The sequence below is a fragment of the Ranitomeya variabilis genome, chromosome 2 (genome assembly GCF_051348905.1).
Source record: "Ranitomeya variabilis isolate aRanVar5 chromosome 2, aRanVar5.hap1, whole genome shotgun sequence".
Classification (NCBI taxonomy): Eukaryota; Metazoa; Chordata; class Amphibia; order Anura; family Dendrobatidae; genus Ranitomeya; species Ranitomeya variabilis.
The window spans coordinates 275,497,004-275,518,800 of record NC_135233.1 but is presented as its reverse complement, the minus strand read 5'-3'; the positions used below and the strand labels follow the sequence as shown (position 1 = coordinate 275,518,800).

The 21,797-nt window shown below is 48.0% G+C and overlaps 1 protein-coding gene across 2 annotated transcripts in view; it reads left to right on the top strand.

Moving 5' to 3' along the window:
* Positions 1 to 11,592: 11,592 nt before the first annotated feature.
* PDZD11 (PDZ domain containing 11) overlaps positions 11,593 to 21,797 on the top strand; it is a 33,170-nt gene continuing 22,965 nt past the window's right edge. For both annotated transcript variants that reach the window (XR_013221262.1, XM_077284958.1), the window contains exons 1-2: positions 11,593 to 11,729; positions 11,803 to 11,897. Coding sequence is in view for 1 of the 2 variants with exons in the window: in XM_077284958.1 (XP_077141073.1) it covers positions 11,805 to 11,897 (93 nt within the window). In the remaining variant the exon portion in view is untranslated. The remainder of the gene's footprint in view (positions 11,730 to 11,802; positions 11,898 to 21,797) is intronic.

Genomic DNA, 21,797 nt, shown 5'->3' with positions numbered 1-21,797 from the left:
TTGCGTCACCACATTTTGAGAGCTATAATTTTTCCATATTTTGGTCCACAGAATCATGTGAGGTCTTGTTTTTTGCGGGACGAGTTGACGTTTTTATTGGTGACATTTTCAGGCACGTGAGATTTTTCGATCGCTTTTTATTCTGATTTTTGTGAGGCAGAATGACCAAAAACCAGCTATTCATGAATTTCTTTTGGGGGGGGGGGGGGGGGGGCGTTTATACCGTTCCGCGTTTTTTAAAATGGATAAAGCAGTTTTATTCTTCGGGTCAGTACGATTACAGCAATACCTCATTTATATTTTTTTTTTATGTTTTCGCGCTTATATACGATAAAAACTATTTTATAGAAAAAATAATTATTTTTGCATCGCTTTATTCTGAGGACTATAACTTTTTTATTTTTTCGCTGATGATGCTGTATGGCGGCTCGTTTTTTGCGGGACAAGATGACGTTTTCAGCGGTAGCATGGTTATTTATATCCGTCTTTTTGATCGCGTATTATTCCACTTTTTGTTCGGCGGTATGATAATAAAGCGCTTTTTTTACGGTGTTCACTGAAGGGGTTAACTAGTGGGACAGTTTGAGGCTATTTGTACACTTTGCGGATTTTGCTGCGGATCCGCAGCGGATTTGACCGCTGCGGATCCGCAGCAGTTTCCCATGAGTTTACAGTACAATGTAAACCTTTGGGAAACAAAAAACGCTGTGCACATGCTGCGGAAAAAGCCGCGCGGAAACGCAGCGGATTACATTCCGCAGCATGTCACTTCTTTTCTGTGGATTTTCACCTGCTCCAATAGGAAAATGCAGATGAAAAACCGCATAAGAATCCGCAGTAAAAACCGCGATAAATCCGCAGTAAAAAACGCGACGGGTTTTCACTGCGGATTTTGGAATTCTGCTGCGGACAAATCCGCAGTTGAATCCGCCAAGTGTGCACATAGCCTCATAGGTTGGGTCGTTACGGACACGGCGATACTAAATATGTGTACTTTTATTGTTTTTTTATTTAGATAAAGGAATGTATTTATTGGAACAATATTTTTTTTTTATTATTATTTATTTAGGAATCTTTTTTTTTTTTTACTTTGCCCCAGGGGAGGACATCACAGTAGAGTGACAGATCGCTGATCTGACACTTTGCTGTGCACTGTGTCAGATCAGCGATCTGACATGCACAGCAGGGAGGCTTCCCGGCGCCTGCTCTGAGCAGGCGCTGGTAAGCCACCTCCCTGCAGGACCTGGATGCAGCCCCGCAGCCATTTTGGATCCGGGGCCTGCAGGGAGGAGGAGGTAAGAGACCCTCGGAGCAACGTGATCACATCGCGTTGCTCCGAGTGTTGTGAAATTGGATTCTGGGCTCCCCCGGTGGCCACTGGTGGAATTGAACTTGTGTGCATCATCCTCTCTGTTCACCTGTTCCCATCAGGATGTGGGAGTCTCTATATAACCTTGCTCCTCTGTCAGTTTCATGCCGGTCAACAATGTAATCAGAAGCCTTTCTTTGCATGTTCCTGCTACTAGACAACTCCCAGCTAAGTTGGACTTTCGTCCTTGTTTGTTTTTGCATTTTGTTCCAGTTCACAGCTGCTGTTTCGTTACTGTGTCTGGAAAGCTCTTGTGATCTGAAATTGCCACTCTGGTGTTATGAGTTAATACTAGAGTCTTAAAGTAATTTCTGGATGGTGTTTTGATAGGGTTTTCAGCTGACCATGAAAGTGCCCTTTCTGTCTTCCTGCTATCTAGTAAGCGGACCTCGATTTTGCTAAACCTATTTTCATACTACGTTTGTCATTTCATCTAAAATCACCGCCAATATATGTGAGGGCCTCTGTCTGCCTTTTGGGGAAATTTCTCTAGAGGTGAGCCAGGACTGTATTTTCCTCTGCTAGGATTAGTTAGTCCTCCGGCTGGCGCTGGGCGTCTAGGGATAAAACGTAGGCACGCTACCCGGCCACTGTTAATTGTGCGGCAGGTTTAGTTCATGGTCAGTTTAGATTCCATCTTCCAAGAGCTAGTTCTTATATATGCTGGGCTATGTTCTCTCGCCATTGAGAATCATGACAGTTTGACCGGCCCAAAAGGGTTAAATTATTGGCTGAGAAAGGAGAGAAAAAAGAAGTCTGCTGAAATTTTTTTTTTTTTTTTTTCTCTAGTTCTGAGTGTGCTCATAATTGAATCACTTGCTAGTCTGCCTATACTGCAGCCTTCCTCTCTTTCTCTCCTTCTAATCCTTGAATGGCTCTGTGTTCACCTGTTTGAAATGGATCTTCAGAGTGTAGCTACAGGTTTGAATAATCTCGCCACGAAGGTACAAAATTTGCAAGATTTTGTTGTTCATGCACCTATGTCTGAACCTAGAATTCCTTTGCCTGAATTTTTTTCAGGGAATAGATCTTGCTTTCAAAATTTTAAAAATAATTGCAAATTGTTTTTGTCCCTGAAGTCTCGCTCTGCCGGAGATCCTGCACAGCAGGTCAGGATTGTAATTTCCTTGCTCCGGGGCGACCCTCAAGATTGGGCTTTTGCATTGACACCAGGGGATCCTGCGTTGCTCAATGTGGATGCGTTTTTTCTGGCCTTGGGGTTGCTTTATGAGGAACCTCATTTAGAGCTTCAGGCGGAAAAAGCTTTGATGTCCCTATCTCAGGGGCAAGATGAAGCTGAAATATACTGCCAAAAATTCCGTAAATGGTCTGTGCTTACTCAGTGGAATGAGTGCGCCCTGGCGGCGATTTTCAGAGAAGGTCTCTCTGATGCCATTAAGGATGTTATGGTGGGGTTCCCTGTGCCTGCGGGTCTGAATGAGTCCATGACAATGGCTATTCAGATCGATAGGCGTCTGCGGGAGCGCAAACCTGTGCACCATTTGGCGGTGTCTACTGAGAAGACGCCAGAAAATATGCAATGTGATAGAATTCTGTCCAGAAGCGAGCGGCAGAATTTTAGACGAAAAAATGGGTTGTGCTTCTATTGTGGTGATTCAACTCATGTTATATCAGCATGCTCTAAGCGTACTAAGAAGCTTGACAAGTCTGTTTCAATTAGCACTTTACAGTCTAAGTTTATTCTATCTGTGACCCTGATTTGTTCTTTATCATCTATTACCGCGGACGCCTATGTCGACTCTGGCGCCGCTTTGAGTCTTATGGATTGGTCCTTTGCCAAACGCTGTGGGTATGATTTGGAGCCTTTGGAAGCTCCTATACCTCTGAAGGGGATTGACTCCACCCCATTGGCTAGTAATAAACCACAATACTGGACACAAGTAACTATGCGTATTAATCCGGATCACCAGGAGATTATTCGCTTTCTGGTGCTGTATAATCTACATGATGTTTTGGTGCTAGGATTGCCATGGCTGCAATCTCATAACCCAGTCCTCGACTGGAAAGCTATGTCTGTGTTAAGCTGGGGATGTAAAGGGACTCATGGGGACGTACCTTTGGTTTCCATTTCATCATCTATTCCCTCTGAGATTCCTGAATTCTTGTCTGACTATCGTGACGTTTTTGAAGAACCCAAGCTTGGTTCACTACCTCCGCACCGGGAGTGCGATTGTGCCATAGATTTGATCCCGGGTAGTAAATACCCTAAGGGTCGTTTATTTAATCTGTCTGTGCCTGAACACGCTGCTATGCGAGAATATATAAAGGAGTCCTTGGAAAAGGGACATATTCGTCCTTCGTCATCTCCCTTAGGAGCCGGTTTTTTCTTTGTGTCTAAGAAAGATGGCTCTTTGAGGCCGTGTATTGATTATCGGCTTTTGAATAAAATCACGGTTAAATATCAATATCCGTTACCACTGCTGACTGATTTGTTTGCTCGTATAAAGGGGGCCAAGTGGTTCTCTAAGATTGATCTCCGTGGGGCGTATAATTTGGTGCGAATCAAGCAGGGGGATGAGTGGAAAACCGCATTTAATACGCCCGAGGGCCACTTTGAGTATTTGGTGATGCCTTTTGGTCTTTCAAATGCCCCTTCAGTCTTCCAGTCCTTTATGCATGACATTTTCCGCGATTATTTGGATAAATTTATGATTGTGTATCTGGATGATATTCTGATTTTTTCGGATGACTGGGACTCTCATGTCCAGCAGGTCAGGAGGGTTTTTCAGGTTTTGCGGTCTAATTCCTTGTGTGTGAAGGGTTCTAAGTGCGTTTTTGGGGTTCAAAAGATTTCCTTCTTGGGATACATTTTTTCCCCCTCTTCCATCGAGATGGATCCTGTCAAGGTTCAGGCTATTTGTGATTGGACGCAACCCTCTTCTCTTAAGAGTCTTCAGAAATTTTTGGGCTTTGCTAACTTTTATCGTCGATTTATTGCTGGTTTTTCTGATGTTGTTAAACCATTGAGTGATTTGACTAAGAAGGGTGCTGATGTTGCTGATTGGTCCCCTGATGCTGTGGAGGCCTTTCGGGAGCTTAAGCGCCGCTTTTCTTCCGCCCCTGTGTTGCGTCAGCCTGATGTTGCTCTTCCTTTTCAGGTTGAGGTCGACGCTTCTGAAATCGGAGCTGGGGCGGTGTTGTCGCAGAGAAGTTCCGACTGCCCCGTGATGAGACCTTGTGCTTTTTTTTCCCGTAAATTTTCGCCCGCCGAGCGGAATTATGATATTGGGAATCGGGAGCTTTTGGCCATGAAGTGGGCTTTTGAGGAGTGGCGTCACTGGCTTGAGGGGGCCAGACATCAGGTGGTGGTATTGACTGACCACAAAAATTTAATTTACCTTGAGTCTGCCAGGCGCCTGAATCCTAGACAGGCGCGCTGGTCGTTGTTTTTCTCTCGGTTTAATTTTGTGGTGTCATACCTACCGGGTTCTAAGAATGTTAAGGCGGATGCCCTTTCTAGGAGTTTTGAGCCTGACTCCCCTGGTAATTCTGAGCCCACAGGTATCCTTAAGGATGGAGTGATATTGTCTGCCGTTTCTCCAGACCTGCGGCGGGCCTTGCAGGAGTTTCAGGCGGATAGACCGGATCGTTGCCCACCTGGTAGACTGTTTGTTCCTGATGATTGGACCAGTAGAGTCATCTCTGAGGTTCATTCTTCTGCGTTGGCAGGTCATCCTGGAATCTTTGGTACCAGGGATTTGGTGGCAAGGTCCTTCTGGTGGCCTTCCCTGTCACGAGATGTGCGAGGCTTTGTGCAGTCTTGTGACGTTTGTGCTCGGGCCAAGCCTTGTTGTTCTCGGGCTAGTGGATTGTTGTTGCCCTTGCCTATTCCGAAGAGGCCTTGGACGCACATCTCGATGGATTTTATTTCGGATCTGCCTGTTTCTCAGAAGATGTCTGTCATCTGGGTGGTGTGTGACCGTTTCTCTAAGATGGTCCATTTGGTTCCCTTGCCTAAGTTGCCTTCTTCTTCCGAGTTGGTTCCTCTGTTTTTTCAAAATGTTGTTCGTTTGCATGGTATTCCGGAGAATATCGTTTCTGACAGAGGGACCCAATTCGTGTCTAGATTTTGGCGGGCATTCTGTGCTAGGATGGGCATAGATTTGTCTTTTTCGTCTGCTTTCCATCCTCAGACTAATGGCCAGACCGAGCGGACTAATCAGACCTTGGAGACATATTTGAGGTGTTTTGTGTCTGCGGATCAGGATGATTGGGTTGCTTTTTTGCCATTGGCGGAGTTCGCCCTCAATAATCGGGCCAGCTCTGCCACCTTGGTGTCCCCGTTTTTCTGTAATTCGGGGTTTCATCCTCGATTTTCCTCCGGTCAGGTGGAATCTTCGGATTGTCCTGGAGTGGATGCTGTGGTGGAGAGGTTGCATCAGATTTGGGGGCAGGTAGTGGACAATTTGAAGTTGTCCCAGGAGAAGACTCAGCTTTTTGCCAACCGCCGTCGTCGTGTTGGTCCTCGGCTTTGTGTTGGGGACTTGGTGTGGTTGTCTTCTCGTTTTGTCCCTATGAGGGTTTCTTCTCCTAAGTTTAAGCCTCGGTTCATCGGCCCGTACAAGATATTGGAGATTCTTAACCCTGTGTCCTTCCGTTTGGACCTCCCTGCATCTTTTTCTATTCATAATGTTTTTCATCGGTCATTATTGCGCAGGTATGAGGTACCGGTTGTGCCTTCCGTTGAGCCTCCTGCTCCGGTGTTGGTTGAGGGTGAGTTGGAGTACGTTGTGGAAAAGATCTTAGACTCCCGTGTTTCCAGACGGAAACTCCAGTATCTGGTCAAATGGAAGGGATACGGTCAGGAGGATAATTCTTGGGTGACTGCCTCTGATGTTCATGCCTCCGATCTTGTCCGTGCCTTTCATAGGGCTCATCCTGATCGCCCTGGTGGTTCTGGTGAGGGTTCGGTGCCCCCTCCTTGAGGGGGGGGTACTGTTGTGAAATTGGATTCTGGGCTCCCCCGGTGGCCACTGGTGGAATTGAACTTGTGTGCATCATCCTCTCTGTTCACCTGTTCCCATCAGGATGTGGGAGTCTCTATATAACCTTGCTCCTCTGTCAGTTTCATGCCGGTCAACAATGTAATCAGAAGCCTTTCTTTGCATGTTCCTGCTACTAGACAACTCCCAGCTAAGTTGGACTTTCGTCCTTGTTTGTTTTTGCATTTTGTTCCAGTTCACAGCTGCTGTTTCGTTACTGTGTCTGGAAAGCTCTTGTGATCTGAAATTGCCACTCTGGTGTTATGAGTTAATACTGGAGTCTTAAAGTAATTTCTGGATGGTGTTTTGATAGGGTTTTCAGCTGACCATGAAAGTGCCCTTTCTGTCTTCCTGCTATCTAGTAAGCGGACCTCGATTTTGCTAAACCTATTTTCATACTACGTTTGTCATTTCATCTAAAATCACCGCCAATATATGTGAGGGCCTCTGTCTGCCTTTTGGGGAAATTTCTCTAGAGGTGAGCCAGGACTGTATTTTCCTCTGCTAGGATTAGTTAGTCCTCCGGCTGGCGCTGGGCGTCTAGGGATAAAACGTAGGCATGCTACCCGGCCACTGTTAATTGTGCGGCAGGTTTAGTTCATGGTCAGTTTAGATTCCATCTTCCAAGAGCTAGTTCTTATATATGCTGGGCTATGTTCTCTCGCCATTGAGAATCATGACATCCGAGGGTCTCATTGAAGCACGCAGGGAGCCCCCTCCCTGCCCGATGCTTCCCTATACCGCCAGAACACTGAAGGATGTTTGATCGCAGTGCTGGGGGTTAATGTGCCGGGGGCGGTCCGTGACCGCTCCTGGCACATAGTGCCGGATGTCAGCTGCGATAGTCAGCTGACACCCGGCCGCGATCGGCCACGCTCCCCCCGTGAGCGCAGCTGATCGTGCTGGACGTACTATTCCGTCCTTGGGTAGTAGGGCCCACCCCACATGGATGGAATAGTACGTCCAATGGTAGAAAGGGGTTAAAGCATGCAATAAGTAAAAAAAAGTTTTTAAAAATCTTAAAAAATATAAAAGGTCAAATCACCCCACTTTCGCCCCGTTCAAAATGAAACAATTTAAAAAAAAAAATAATACACATATTTGGTATTGCCGTGTTCAGAATCGCCCGATCTATTGTATCAATAAAAAAAACGATTAACCTGATCGCTACACGGCATAATGAGAAAAAAATTCAAAATGCCAGAATTACGTTTTTTTTTTGGTTGCCGCTACATTGCAATAACAGGCGATCTAAAGATCGTATCTGCACCAAAATGGTATAATTAAAAACGTCAGAGCGGCACACAAAAAATAAACCCTCACCTGACCCGAGATCCCGAAAAGTAGAGACGCTACGGGTATTGGAATATGGCGCCTTTTTTTTTTTACCACTTCAATAAAAAAGAACTTGGACATGTTTGGTGTCTATGAACTCGTAATGACTTGGAAAATCACAATGGCAGGACAGTTTTAGCATTTAGTGAACCGAGTGAAAAAGCCAAACAAAAAACACAAGTGTGGGATTACACTTTTTTTTGCAATTTAACAGCACTTGGAATTTGCTTCCCATTTTCTAGTACAAGACATGGTAAAACCAATGGTGTCGTTCAAAAGTACAACTCGTCCCGCGAAAATCAAGCCCTCACGTGGCCATATTGACCAAAAAATAAAAAAGTTATGGCTCTGAGAAGGGGAGCGAAAAACGAAAACGCAAACACGAAAATACATCTGGTCATGAAGGGGTTAAGGGAAAACTTTTAACACTGATTACACAACAACCACAAGACAGATTTCATCACCAGGTATCATCGTAAGGCCGGGGTCACACTTGCGAGCAGGGCCGTATTTAGAGTTTCTGCTGCCCTAGGCACTTTTCGTGCTGCCTCCCCCACTGGTCAGTATGACTAATGCAGACACTGTCGGCAGTGACTTGGGCTACTTTCACATCAGCGATTTTTACCATTCGTGGCCGATCCGGCAGTTTTTCTGCATCTGCCACGTAACGCATCACTTACGGCAACACTGCGTTCGGTCTCATTCATTCCCTGTGGGACTTGCGGACATGTGCCGCACTTGCAGTTTTGCCGCGATCCGATAAATGCGGTACTTGCAGCAACGGAAAAAAACGCTGCTAGCAGTGTTTTTTTGTCTCATCGTAAGTGTAAAACCGCAAGTGCTGCACATGTTCGCAAGTCCCATAGGGAATCAGTAAGGGGTCCAAATCTATGTATATGCCCATGTAGCTCTTTCAAAGACAATTCCAGCAATATTTTTACATGTTCAGTTCATTCATCTGAAATCAGTTTGCATACATATGCAAATGAGGGAGTAGATCTGTTACTCCAGCTCTATACCCCCTCAGTGCTGTATTATATAGTATATAACACAGCCACATAGTATATAGCACAGCCCACGCAGTGCGTAACACAGCCCACGCAGTGTGTAACACAGCCCACGCAGTGTGTAACACAGCCCACAAAGTGTGTGTAACACAGCCCACGCAGTGTGTAACACAGCCCACGCAGTGTATAACAGCCCACGCAGTGTATAACAGCCCACGCAGTGTATAACAGCCCACGTAATATATATAGCAGTATAGGCACCATATCCCTGTTAAAAAAAGAATTAAAATAAAAAAGTTATATACTCACCCTCCGGCGTCCACCGAAGCTGTCCCGATGCGCGTGATGCTGCCGCCAGCTTCTGTTCCCAGTGATGCATTGCGAAATTACCCAGATGACTTAGTCATCTGGGTAATTTTGCAATGCATCACTGGGAACGGAAGCTGGCGGCAGCATCGTGCGCATCGGTGGACGGCGGAAGGTGAGAATAGCACAATTTTTAAATTTTTTACTTATTTTTAACATTATATCTTTTTATTATTGACGCTGCATAGGCAGCATCAATAGTAAAAAGTTGGTCCGGGATGGGGCGACACACTGGTACTGACAGCTCCGCACATACGTACAGCTCCACACAGACACACACATACATACAGCTCCACACACACACAGCCCCACACACACATACAGCTCTGCGCACACACACATACAGCTCCGCTCCTTGCACACACACATACAGCCCCACACACATACAGCACCGCACAGACACACACAGCACCGCACAGACACACACATACAGCTCCACACACACAGCCCCACACACACATACAGCCCCACATACATACAGCACCGCACAGACACACAGCCAGCTCCGCTGCCAGCCAACACACACATAAAGCTCTGCTGCCCGCACACACACACATACAGCTCCGCTGCCCGCACACACACACATACAGCACCACACACACATACAGCACCGCACACACACACAGCTCCGCACACACACACAGCTCCGCACACACACACACAGAGCTCCACACACACACATACATACAGCTCCGCACACAGAGCTCCACACACAGACACACACATACAGCTCCGCACACACAGAGCTCCGCACACACAGACACACACATACAGCTCCGCACACACAGAGCTCCGCACACACAGACACACACATACAGCTCCGCACACACAGAGCTCCGCACACACACACACACACAGCACCGCACAGACACACACATACAGCTCCGCACACAGAGCTCCGCACACACAGACACACACATACAGCTCCGCGCACACAGAGCTCCGCACACACAGACACACACATACAGCTCCGCGCACACAGAGCTCCGCACACACAGACACACACATACAGCTCCGCGCACACAGAGCTCCGCACACACAGACAGCTCCGCACACACAGAGCTACACACACACACACAGCTCTGCACACCAGCACTGGCAATGTTTGCTCCCAGGACCCAGATAGTGAGTGAGGGTGTATTATACCCCACCCCCACCACTCACTCTCTGGGTCCGTCTGCCGGGAGGAAAGATCAAACAGATATCATACATTCAGGGCTGCTGTGTTTGCACGGCTCCTCCAGCCTCAGGCACTACAGGAAGAAATGAGGCTGAGGAGGAATGTGAGGGAAGAAGTGAGCACCGTGAGGTGAGTCACAGACAGCCGTGCAGCAGGCAGCGCGCGGGCAGGAGCAAGGAGGGAGATCGTTACAGACAGAGTCACAGAGACAGTACACTACTTACTGTGCATGTACTGCTCTACTGTCTGCGAGTCCTCCAGCTCCTGGCCAGCAATGTGCGAGTCCAGGACAGGACACAGGGTCGGCACACAGGGCGCCGCCGCTCCACCTCAGCAGTCACATTCCGGCCGGCACCACCAGTGAGGCTGTGAGCATGGGGTCAGTGAGGTCACTGTGAGGGGGAGTAGGGAGAGTCGGCACCAGCACCACGTGTTCTGGCTGCCGCTCTGCCGCCCCCTGTCTTCAGGAAGGGACCCACAGAACTAGTATTCAAAAAAAAAAAAAAAAAAAAACGAAAAAAAAAACAAAACACTTGCTCAGGTGCCGCCCCCCCGCCTGTCCCCGCCCTAGGCACGTGCTCTCAAGTGCCTAGTGGCAAATACGGCCCTGCTTGCGAGTGCAATGCGAGAAACTCGTGCAAGTCTCATCAATACCCGGCGAGACTGAAGCATGCGGATGCGTGTATTTCTATGCAGCTGAACGCTGCGGTGCCGAGTGTTGGCGGCCGGGTATTGAGGCGAGTCTCACATTGCACACACTAGTGTGACCCCGACCGCACCGGACCGCCCCTGGGTGAGTATAATCTAACCTCTTTTTCTCATCTTTCAGGATACATCGGGGGCTTATCTACAGCATTCCAGAATGCTGTAGATAAGCCCCTGATGCCGGTGGGCTTAGCTCATCTTCGATTTAGGGGTGACAGGTTCCCTTTAAGGGAACCTGTCATCCACTACCTGTACAGGAATGGCGGCGCCGTCCTGCCGGTTTATTAGGTCCTTTCCCTGTTCTATCATTTGTGCGCCATAAGCTGCTCGTTGGTCAGGGCGGCAGCGCCCCCTACAGCTTCTTCTTCACGGGCCTGTGTGGGGTCTGCGGCCAGCAGGTGATGGCGACGGGGTCCCTGGAGGGCACATTAGGGCGCAGCCTCCTGTGAGACACTGGCGGAGGACGGAGCTGAGCCCGCGGGAACGTTACACCGGTCTCCATCATTGTACTACGTGTATCGGTCTACATCCCCTCCGGTCAGTGAGGACCGTCACCTTACAGCGCCCCCGTGTGGAGCCGCACGGCAATAGCGCGGACACCTGTAGACCTGCGATCCGCGGCCCCAGGGATCACGGGGGCGGAGCTTGCAGCGAGGGGACGCCGGAAACGGACGACGCTGCCGCTGCTCGGTGTGGGGCCGAGGCAGCCGGAAGTGGGGAGAGCTGAGGGGCGGTGTGCGGCGGCTTATCTGCCCCCGGGACCGGTGAGTGTGGCGGTGTGTGACGTCACGGGTGGCCGCATTTACGTCATTCTGAGACCTGTACTTTCCGTTCCAGTGATGGAGGGGCGCGCAGCCTATGAGGAGTACCCGTACCCCGTGGTCTTCCTGCCCCCCTACGAGAACCCCCCGGCATGGATACCCCTCCAGGAGGTAATGGTGCCAGTGCTGAGTGAAGAGGCTCCTACCAAGGGGGAATAACGGGGACGTTCACCGGCAGGAGGCACTGGCCGCTCTGCGCTGTAGTCTCCATGGTCTCAGGTTCCCTGCTGGTCTCCTGTGGGTCTGGACAGTAGAATCCTCAGTGGGGAGAAACTCGTCCTTATCGCATCTGCGTGCTGTAAATGGTACAGGGGGCTGTATAGGATCTATGGGTGCCAGGGGGGCTCTATGGGGATGTAAGGGGGGCGCTATGTGTACGGGGATGTGAGGGGGGCTCTATGGGTACGGGGATGTGAGGGGGGCTTTATGGGTACGGAGATGTGAGGGGGGCTCTATGGGGATGTGAGGGGGGCTCTATGGGGATGTGAGGGGGGCTATGGGTACGGGGATGTGAGGGGGCGCTCTATGGGTACGGGGATGTGAGGGGGCGCTCTATGGGTACGGGGATGTGAGGGGGTGCTCTATGGGTACGGGGATGTGAGGGGGCGCTCTATGGGTACGGGGATGTGAGGGGGCGCTCTATGGGTACAGGGGATGTGAGGGGGCTCTATGGGTACGGGGATGTGAAGGGGGCGCTCTATGGGTACAGGGGATGTGAGGGGGCTCTATGGGTACGGGGATGTGAGGGGGGCTCTATGGGTACGGGGATGTGAGGGGGCGCTCTATGGGTACGGGGATGTGAGGGGGCGCTCTATGGGTACAGGGGATGTGAGGGGGCTCTATGGGTACGGGGATGTGAGGGGGGCTCTATGGGTACGGGGATGTGAGGGGGCTCTATGGGTACGGGGATGTGAAGGGGGCGCTCTATGGGTACAGGGGATGTGAGGGGGCTCTATGGGTACGGGGATGTGAGGGGGGCTCTATGGGTACGGGGATGTGAGGGGGCGCTCTATGGGTACGGGGATGTGAGGGGGCGCTCTATGGGTACAGGGGATGTGAGGGGGCTCTATGGGTACGGGGATGTGAAGGGGGCGCTCTATGGGTACAGGGGATGTGAGGGGGCTCTATGGGTACGGGGATGTGAGGGGGGCTCTATGGGTACGGGGATGTGAGGGGGCGCTCTATGGGTACGGGGATGTGAGGGGGCGCTCTATGGGTACAGGGGATGTGAGGGGGCTCTATGGGTACGGGGATGTGAGGGGGGCTCTATGGGTACGGGGATGTGAGGGGGCTCTATGGGTACGGGGATGTGAAGGGGGCGCTCTATGGGTACAGGGGATGTGAGGGGGCTCTATGGGTACGGGGATGTGAGGGGGGCTCTATGGGTACGGGGATGTGAGGGGGCGCTCTATGGGTACGGGGATGTGAGGGGGCGCTCTATGGGTAGCTTGACCAGCTTAGAGATGCCCTTAATCTGGTAGACTGGGACAATATCCTCAGAAATAAGAATACAGATAATAAATGGAAAATGTTTAAGAACATCCTAAATAGGCACTGTAAGCGGTTTATACCTTGTGGGAATAAAAGGACTAGAAATAGGAAAAACCCAATGTGGCTAAACAAAGAAGTAAGACAGGCAATTAACAGTAAAAAGAAAGCATTTGCACTACTAAAGCAGGATGGCACCATTGAAGCTCTAAAAAACTATAGGGAGAAAAATACTTTATCTAAAAAACTAATTAAAGCTGCCAAAAAGGAAACAGAGAAGCACATTGCTAAGGAGAGTAAAACTAATCCCAAACTGTTCAACTATATCAATAGTAAAAGAATAAAAACTGAAAATGTAGGCCCCTTAAAAAATAGTGAGGAAAGAATGGTTGTAGATGATGAGGAAAAGGCTAACATATTAAACACCTTCTCCACGGTATTCACGGTGAAAAATGAAATGCTAGGTGAAATCCCAAGAAACAATGAAAACCCTATATTAAGGGTCACCAATCTAACCCAAGAAGAGGTGCGAAACCGGCTAAATAAGATTAAAATAGATAAATCTCCGGGTACAGATGGCATACACCCACGAGTACTAAGAGAACTAAGTAATGTAATAGATAAACCATTATTTCTTATTTTTAGGGACTCTATAGCGACGGGGTCTGTTCCGCAGGACTGGCGCATAGCAAATGTGGTGCCAATATTCAAAAAGGGCTCTAAAAGTGAACCTGGAAATTATAGGCCAGTAAGTCTAACCTCTACTGTTGGTAAAATATTTGAAGGGTTTCTGAAGGATGTTATTCTGGATTATCTCAATGAGAATAACTGTTTAACTCCATATCAGCATGGGTTTATGAGAAATCGCTCCTGTCAAACCAATCTAATCAGTTTTTATGAAGAGGTAAGCTATAGGCTGGACCACGGTGAGTCATTGGACGTGGTATATCTCGATTTTTCCAAAGCGTTTGATACCGTGCCGCACAAGAGGTTGGTACACAAAATGAGAATGCTTGGTCTGGGGGAAAATGTGTGTAAATGGGTTAGTAACTGGCTTAGTGATAGAAAGCAGAGGGTGGTTATAAATGGTATAGTCTGTAACTGGGTCGCTGTGACCAGTGGGGTACCGCAGGGGTCGGTATTGGGACCTGTTCTCTTCAACATATTCATTAATGATCTGGTAGAAGGTTTACATAGTAAAATATTGATATTTGCAGATGATACAAAACTTTGTAAAGCAGTTAATACAAGAGAAGATAGTATTCTGCTACAGATGGATCTGGATAAGTTGGAAACTTGGGCTGAAAGGTGGCAGATGAGGTTTAACAATGATAAATGTAAGGTTATACACATGGGAAGAAGGAATCAATATCACCATTACACACTGAACGGGAAACCACTGGGTAAATCTGACAGGGAGAAGGACTTGGGGATCCTAGTTAATGATAAACTTACCTGGAGCAGCCAGTGCCAGGCAGCAGCTGCCAAGGCAAACAGGATCATGGGGTGCATTAAAAGAGGTCTGGATAAACATGATGAGAGCATTATACTGCCTCTGTACAAATCCCTAGTTAGACCGCACATGGAGTACTGTGTCCAGTTTTGGGCACCGGTGCTCAGGAAGGATATAATGGAACTAGAGAGAGTACAAAGGAGGGCAACAAAGTTAATAAAGGGGATGGGAGAACTACAATACCCAGATAGATTAGCGAAATTAGGATTATTTAGTCTAGAAAAAAGACGACTGAGGGGCGATCTAATAACCATGTATAAGTATATAAGGGGACAATACAAATATCTCGCTGAGGATCTGTTTATACCAAGGAAGGTGACGGGCACAAGGGGGCATTCTTTGCGTCTGGAGGAGAGAAGGTTTTTCCACCAACATAGAAGAGGATTCTTTACTGTTAGGGCAGTGAGAATCTGGAATTGCTTGCCTGAGGAGGTGGTGATGGCGAACTCAGTCGAGGGGTTCAAGAGAGGCCTGGATGTCTTCCTGGAGCAGAACAATATTGTATCATACAATTATTAGGTTCTGTAGAAGGACGTAGATCTGGGGATTTATTATGATGGAATATAGGCTGAACTGGATGGACAAATGTCTTTTTTCGGCCTTACTAACTATGTTACTATGTATGGGGGTGCTCTATGGGTACGGGGTCGCGAGGGGGTGCTCTTTGGGTGTGGTAGTTTTGAGGGGGCGCTCTCTGGGTATGGGGGCAATCTATGCGTACGGGTGAACTCTAGGCATATGGGGTCATGCGGGAGCACACTAGAGATAAGGGGCGCGCCCTAAAGGTAAGTCACATCTACCAGACTTTAGATATGTAAAACCTTCCACATTTTTCAATTTTTCAACAATTTGCAATCACAGCAAATCTACAACCAAAGCCGCGGGTATTATGCTGCTTTCCTTGTACGCTGTGATCATGGTAAAATCTGTGAAAATCCAGATCCAATTGACTGTGATCAGATGTGAAATTCTGCTTGGCTTTGATTCTTCAGCATATGGCTGGGATTTGCTATAACCCCCACCTTGCAGCTGCTGTAATGGGCTGTGGGTTTTTCATCAGTAAATGTTTTTATGTGCACACATGGTTTGTCAGGTTAGCATGTTCTTTAACTGCCTGAAAAAGTGTTAACAAAAATAGACATATGCACTGATAGGTCCAGAAACATATGGACAGTGACTGAATATCTTGGTGATTTCAGCTCTGCAGGCCACTATTTTATTTATTTTTTAAATGAAACAATTGAGATACAATTAAAGTGGAGACCTAGGCCATGTTCACACTTCCCGGTTTTTACCGCGGATCCGCGGCGATTTTGATGCTGCGGGCCCGCAGCAGTTTCCATGGCGTTTCCATTAACATGTAAACCCTATGGAAACCGCAAACCGCTGTGCACATGCTGCGGGAAAAAACACGCAGAAACGCAGCGGTTTAAAATCCGCAGCATGTCACTTCTTTGTGCAGAATCGCTGCGATTCTGCACACATAGGAATGCATTGAACCGCTTACTTCCCGCATGGGGCTGTGCCCACGTTGCGGGAAGTAAGCGGATAATGCGCGGTTGCTACCCAGGGTGGAGGAGAGGAGACTCTCCTCCAGGCCCTGGGAAGCATAAATAGTGTAAAAAAAAAAAAAAAAGAATTAAAATAAAAAATGATGCTATACTCCTCTCTCAGCGCTGCACGCGGCCGTCCGGTCAGAGTTGCTGTGCGAACAGGACCTGTGGTGATGTCGCGGTCACATGACCGTGATGACGCCGCGGTCACATGACCGTGACGTCACGAAGGTCCTTCTCGGCACAGCATCTTTGGAATCGGAGCGCCGCGTGCAGCGCCGAGGAGATCCGGACATCAGAGGGGGTGAGTATAACCAATTTTTATTATTTTTATCATTACTATTGACGCTGCATATTGCTGCATATGCAGCATCAATAGTACAGGAGTAATCCCGCAGCGGAAACCGCGGAACAAGCCGCGATAAATCTGCAGGGATAACCGCAGCGGTTTTGCCCTGCAGATTTATCAATTCCGCTGCGGGATAAACCTGCAGAGCACACCGCAAAGTGTGAACATGGCCTTACAGTGAGGGAGCCAAATTTTTAAAATCTGACCAGTGTCACTTTATGTGGTGATAACTCTGGAACGCTGATTCTGAGATTTGTTTTTTCGTGGCACATTATACTTTATGATAATGGTAAATTTAGGTCGATATGTTTTGTGTTTATTAAAAAAAAAAATATATAAGAAATTTGATAATGTTTAAAAAAAACTAGCCATTTTCAAACTTTGAATGATTATTATTATTTTATTATTATACATTTATATAGCGCCATTTAGTCCATGGCGCTTTACATGTGAAAAGGGGGCAAATATAGACAAGTACAATAAACATGAGCAGTACAAGGCACACAAGTACATAAGGAGGGAGGACCCTGCCCGCGAGGGCTCACAGACTGCAGGGGGTGGGTGAGGATACACTAGGAGAGGGTAGAGCTGGTTGTGCGGCGGTTCAGTAGACTGAGGATCACTGCAGGCTGTAGGCTTGTCGGAAGAGGTGGGTCTTCAGGTTCTTTTTGAAGGTTTCTATGGTAGGTGAGAGTCTGATGTGTTGTGGTAGAGAGTTCCAGAATATGGGGGAAGCACGGGAGAAGTCTTGTATTCTGGGAAGAAGAGATAAGAGGGGAGTAGAGAAGATCTTGAGAGGATCGAAGGTTGCGTGTGGGTAAGTACCGGGAGACGAGGTTACAGATGTATGAGTATGGAGGAGATTGTGGATGGCTTGTATGTCATAGTAAGGGTTTTTGAACTGTAGCCTCTGGTCGATAGGAAGCCAGTGAAGGGCTTGGCATAGGGGAGAGGCTGGGGAATAGCGGGGAGACAGGTAGATTAGTCGGGCAGCAGAATGTAGGATGGATTGGAGTGGTGCCAGAGTGCTAGAGGGGAGGCCAGAGAGTAGGAGGTTACAGTAATCGAGGCGGGAGATGATGAGGGCATGTACTAGTGTTTTTGTGGTGTCATGGTCAAGGAATGCACGGATCCGGGAAATATTTTTGAGTTTGAGTCGGCAGGAGGAGGCATGGGCTTGGATATGAGGCTTGAAAGAGAGGGCAGAGTCGAGGATCACTCCGAGGCACCGAGCGTATGGGACTGGGGAAAGTGAGCAGCCATTGACATTGATGGATAGGTCTGGTGGAGGGGTAGAGTGAGATGGGGGAAAGATAAATTCTGTTTAGTCCATGTTCAGTTTTAGAAAGCGAGCTGAAAAGAAAGCTGATATAGACATTGTGGGATTTTGGTAAGTAAGGAGGTGAGGTCAGGTCCGGATAGGTAGATCTGCGTGTCATCGGCGTAGAGATGATACTGCAAACTGTGGGATTCTGTGAGCTGTCCCAGGCTGAAGGTGTAGATGGAGAAGAGTAGGGGTCCTAGGACTGAGCTTTTTAATCCCTTTACTCCAGATATTCATACCACAGGAAACCATTAATAAATAACATTTCCATCATGTCTATTCATCAGCACCATTTGTAAAATGTTTTTATTTTGTTAGCATTTCAGGAGGTTTAAAAATGTATCAGTAATTTTACCCTTCGCCATGACAGCACCCACTGGAGAGATAGGGATCCGCCCCAAGGAACAGGAAACCTACAGAGACATAAAAGGGGGCGGTCCCCCTCTCCTCCTCAGTTTAGGTTTCCTGTTCCCAGGGGACAGGATTTCTGAAGACTACAGAAGATCATACCTGGGCTAGGAGCATCCGCCTGTGCGGTTTCTGCGGGAACGGCAGGGGATGCAGTCCAGATGCAGCGTCGGGGGAGACTCCGTTAGACGGCTCCCCCCTCGTCTGTCCGGCATGTGGGACGGCTGAGTCCGGGGGACGCCGCCGATTCCATACAGCAACGCTGCAGAGGTGCGGCCTTGAAGAGGCTCCAGACGCGGACCAGCAGGTAAAGGGTCCGGGATCTGCGGCACAGCTGCAGCGGCAGCCGGTACACCGCTCCATAGCGCAGGCCAGGATAAGATGGCGGCCGCACATGCGTGGAGCGGTGTAAGAATCCCCAGAATGACCCGGAGGTAGAGGAACACTTCCGGGTCACTCACACAGAGGTGGGGGAAAGCGCGGTTTCGCGCATGCGCAGTACACCGCTGTGAGAAAGAAAAAAAAAAAAAAAAAGTTTTACTGACCGGATCTTGTATAAAAAGGGGGAAGTTGCAAACGCACAGGCGATGCAACATGTCGTCCCCAGGCAAGACAGTGGACCCAGCAGGTGAACCAGCCAGTAGAAGGTCCTCAGATGCCAGCCACAGGAGTGAGACCAAGGATTCAAGATCCAGAAAGTCGCAGCCTCCTATTTCGGTACCGTACAGCTTCACTGGGTGAGTGTAATTTCCCCTCTGCCTATAAAGCTGACACCCTTTTCCACAAATGTCTTCTTCTCCCAGGCAAAAAAGAGACAGAAATCTAAGCACAAACAGTGTGCATTATGTGACGAGCCTCTCCCAGATTCCCACCCCAAAAAACTCTGCAATCAATGTATGGCGGAAACAATGCAGAGTCCATCTATGTCGGTCACAGATATACGGGCCATAATTAGAGAGGAATTACAGGCCATCTCACAAGCCAGTACCCCCCCTAAAAAATCCGGGAAAGAAAAGGCTATATCCAGCTCTGAGTCCGAGGAGGAAGGCGTTATCCACTCAGACTCCTCGCAGGCATCATCCTCTTCCTCAACTCATTCCGACATTGAGGGTCGAGCTTGTTTTCCCCTTGATGGGGTGGACAACCTAGTAAAATCCATCAGGAATACTATAGGTTGTGAGGATGCAAAAGATGACCAAACTGCACAAGACATCATGTTTGCAGGGTTGGCAGAGAGGAAGAGAAGAGCATTCCCAGTAATTCCTGCGGTTAAGGCACTGATAAAGAGGGAATGGGAGAAACAGGACCAGAGAGGTTTTCTCCCGTCAGCCTCCAAAAGGAAGTACCCCTTTAATGATGAGGAGTTAATTTCATGGACTAAAATCCCTAAGGTGGACGCTGCAGTCGCCTCCACCTCAAAACAGTCAGCTCTACCAGTCGAGGATGCGGGCCTACTTTCTGATCCTCTAGATCGGAAGGCAGAATCGTCACTAAAACGATCATGGGAGGCTTCCACGGGAGGCTTCCACGGGCATATTTAAACCATCAATTGCCAGTACATGCACTGCTAGATCCATGCTTGTTTGGATTGATCAGCTGGATCAACAGATCGAACAGGGGGTCTCCAGACAAAAATTGCGGGATGCGATACCACTAATTAGAGGTGCAGCAGCATTCATGGCCGATGCTTCAGCTGACTCTCTTCGCCTTGCAGCAAGATCAGCCGGTCTGATTAATAATGCCAGACGTGCGTTATGGATGAAGAGCTGGAAGGGGGATACGCAGTCAAAGGCTAAGATCTGTGCTATTCCGTGTGAGGGTGAGTTTTTGTTTGGGAAAGCATTAGACGAGATCCTCAAAAAAGCTAAAGAGAGGAAAAAAGCCTTCCCTGACCCCCTCAATTCCTTTCTATAGGAAGACCTTTAGGAAGAGGCCGTTCGGGAAAAGAACACAAACCGAAAGATCGTCACGATGGGCCACAAGAGAGGGAAAACAGGGTGGCACTATGTTTAAAGGCCCCCCCTTTCGTAGAGACAATAAATTCTGAAACACCAGACACCCCAGTAGGGGGTAGGTTAAAATTTTTCTTTCCCCAATGGCGAAAAATCACGTCAAGTTCCTGGGTGCTAAATATTATTAAGGAAGGAATGAAAATAGAATTCCTCCAAATTCCCCATGATTCCTTTATTTTAACAGCCCTTTCCTCACCAGTGCAACAGAAGGCCCTTGAACTGGAAATTAGAAGTCTTATAGTTAAAAATGTTTTAGTTAGGGTGCCAAAGGGACAAGAGGGTAAAGGGTTCTACTCTCCGTTATTTTTAATCCCTAAACCCGATGGTTCATTTCGAACAATTATAAATCTTAAAAAACTCAATACATTTATTAAAATTGTAGAATGGGCGGCATTGATTTAAAAGATGCCTACTACCATCTCCCTATCCATAGTAGATATCAAAAATACTTAAGAGTGGCAGTAACTCTTGAGGGGGAGATTCATCATTTCCAGTATACAGCCATGCCCTTCGGTCTCTCCACGGCACCCAGGATCTTCACGAAGGTAATGTTAGAAGTAATGGCCTACCTTCGCCAGAGAGACACATTAATCATTTCCTACTTAGATGATTTTTTAGTTGTAGGAAATTCGTCCCTTCAGTGTGCGGAACGATTAGCTGACACTGTCTCGTCCTTAGAAAGCCTGGGCTGGATCGTCAACTATAAAAAATCCAGACTTATCCCACTCTCTCTTCAGACATTTTTGGGGTTTAATCTAGATTCCATAAAGCAAAAATGTCTACTTCCCCAAGAAAAAATATCTCTTCTAGAGGGTAAAGTAGTGGCGGCCATTCACAAACCTCAAATGTCCCTGAGAGCAGGAATGTCCTTGCTAGGATCCCTCTCCTCCTGTACTCCAGCCGTTCAGTGGGCACAACTTCATACCCGAACATTACAACATCAGATACTTCGGGAACAGAGAAAATTTCTGGGGCACCTTGAATCGAAAATAACTTTATCCGAGAAAGTCTTATCCTCCTTGGAATGGTGGTTAGATAAAGACAACCTAGCGGGGGGTGTCCCTTGGGTAATATCTCCATCCCACACGATAACTACGGACGCTAGTCCCCACGGGTGGGGCGCACACATTGGAGATAGATTCTGCCAGGGAACCTGGGATAAGAATGAGGATTTATATTCATCAAACCTAAAAGAATTGAATGCGGTAAACTATGCACTGCGTCAATTTCTCCCACAGCTACGAGGAAGCCACGTCAGAATCTGTTCAGACAACACTACGACAGTGGCGTATTTAAACAAACAAGGCGGCACAAGATCAGACGCTCTAATGTCTTCCGCAAACAGTATCTTAATCCTGGCCGAA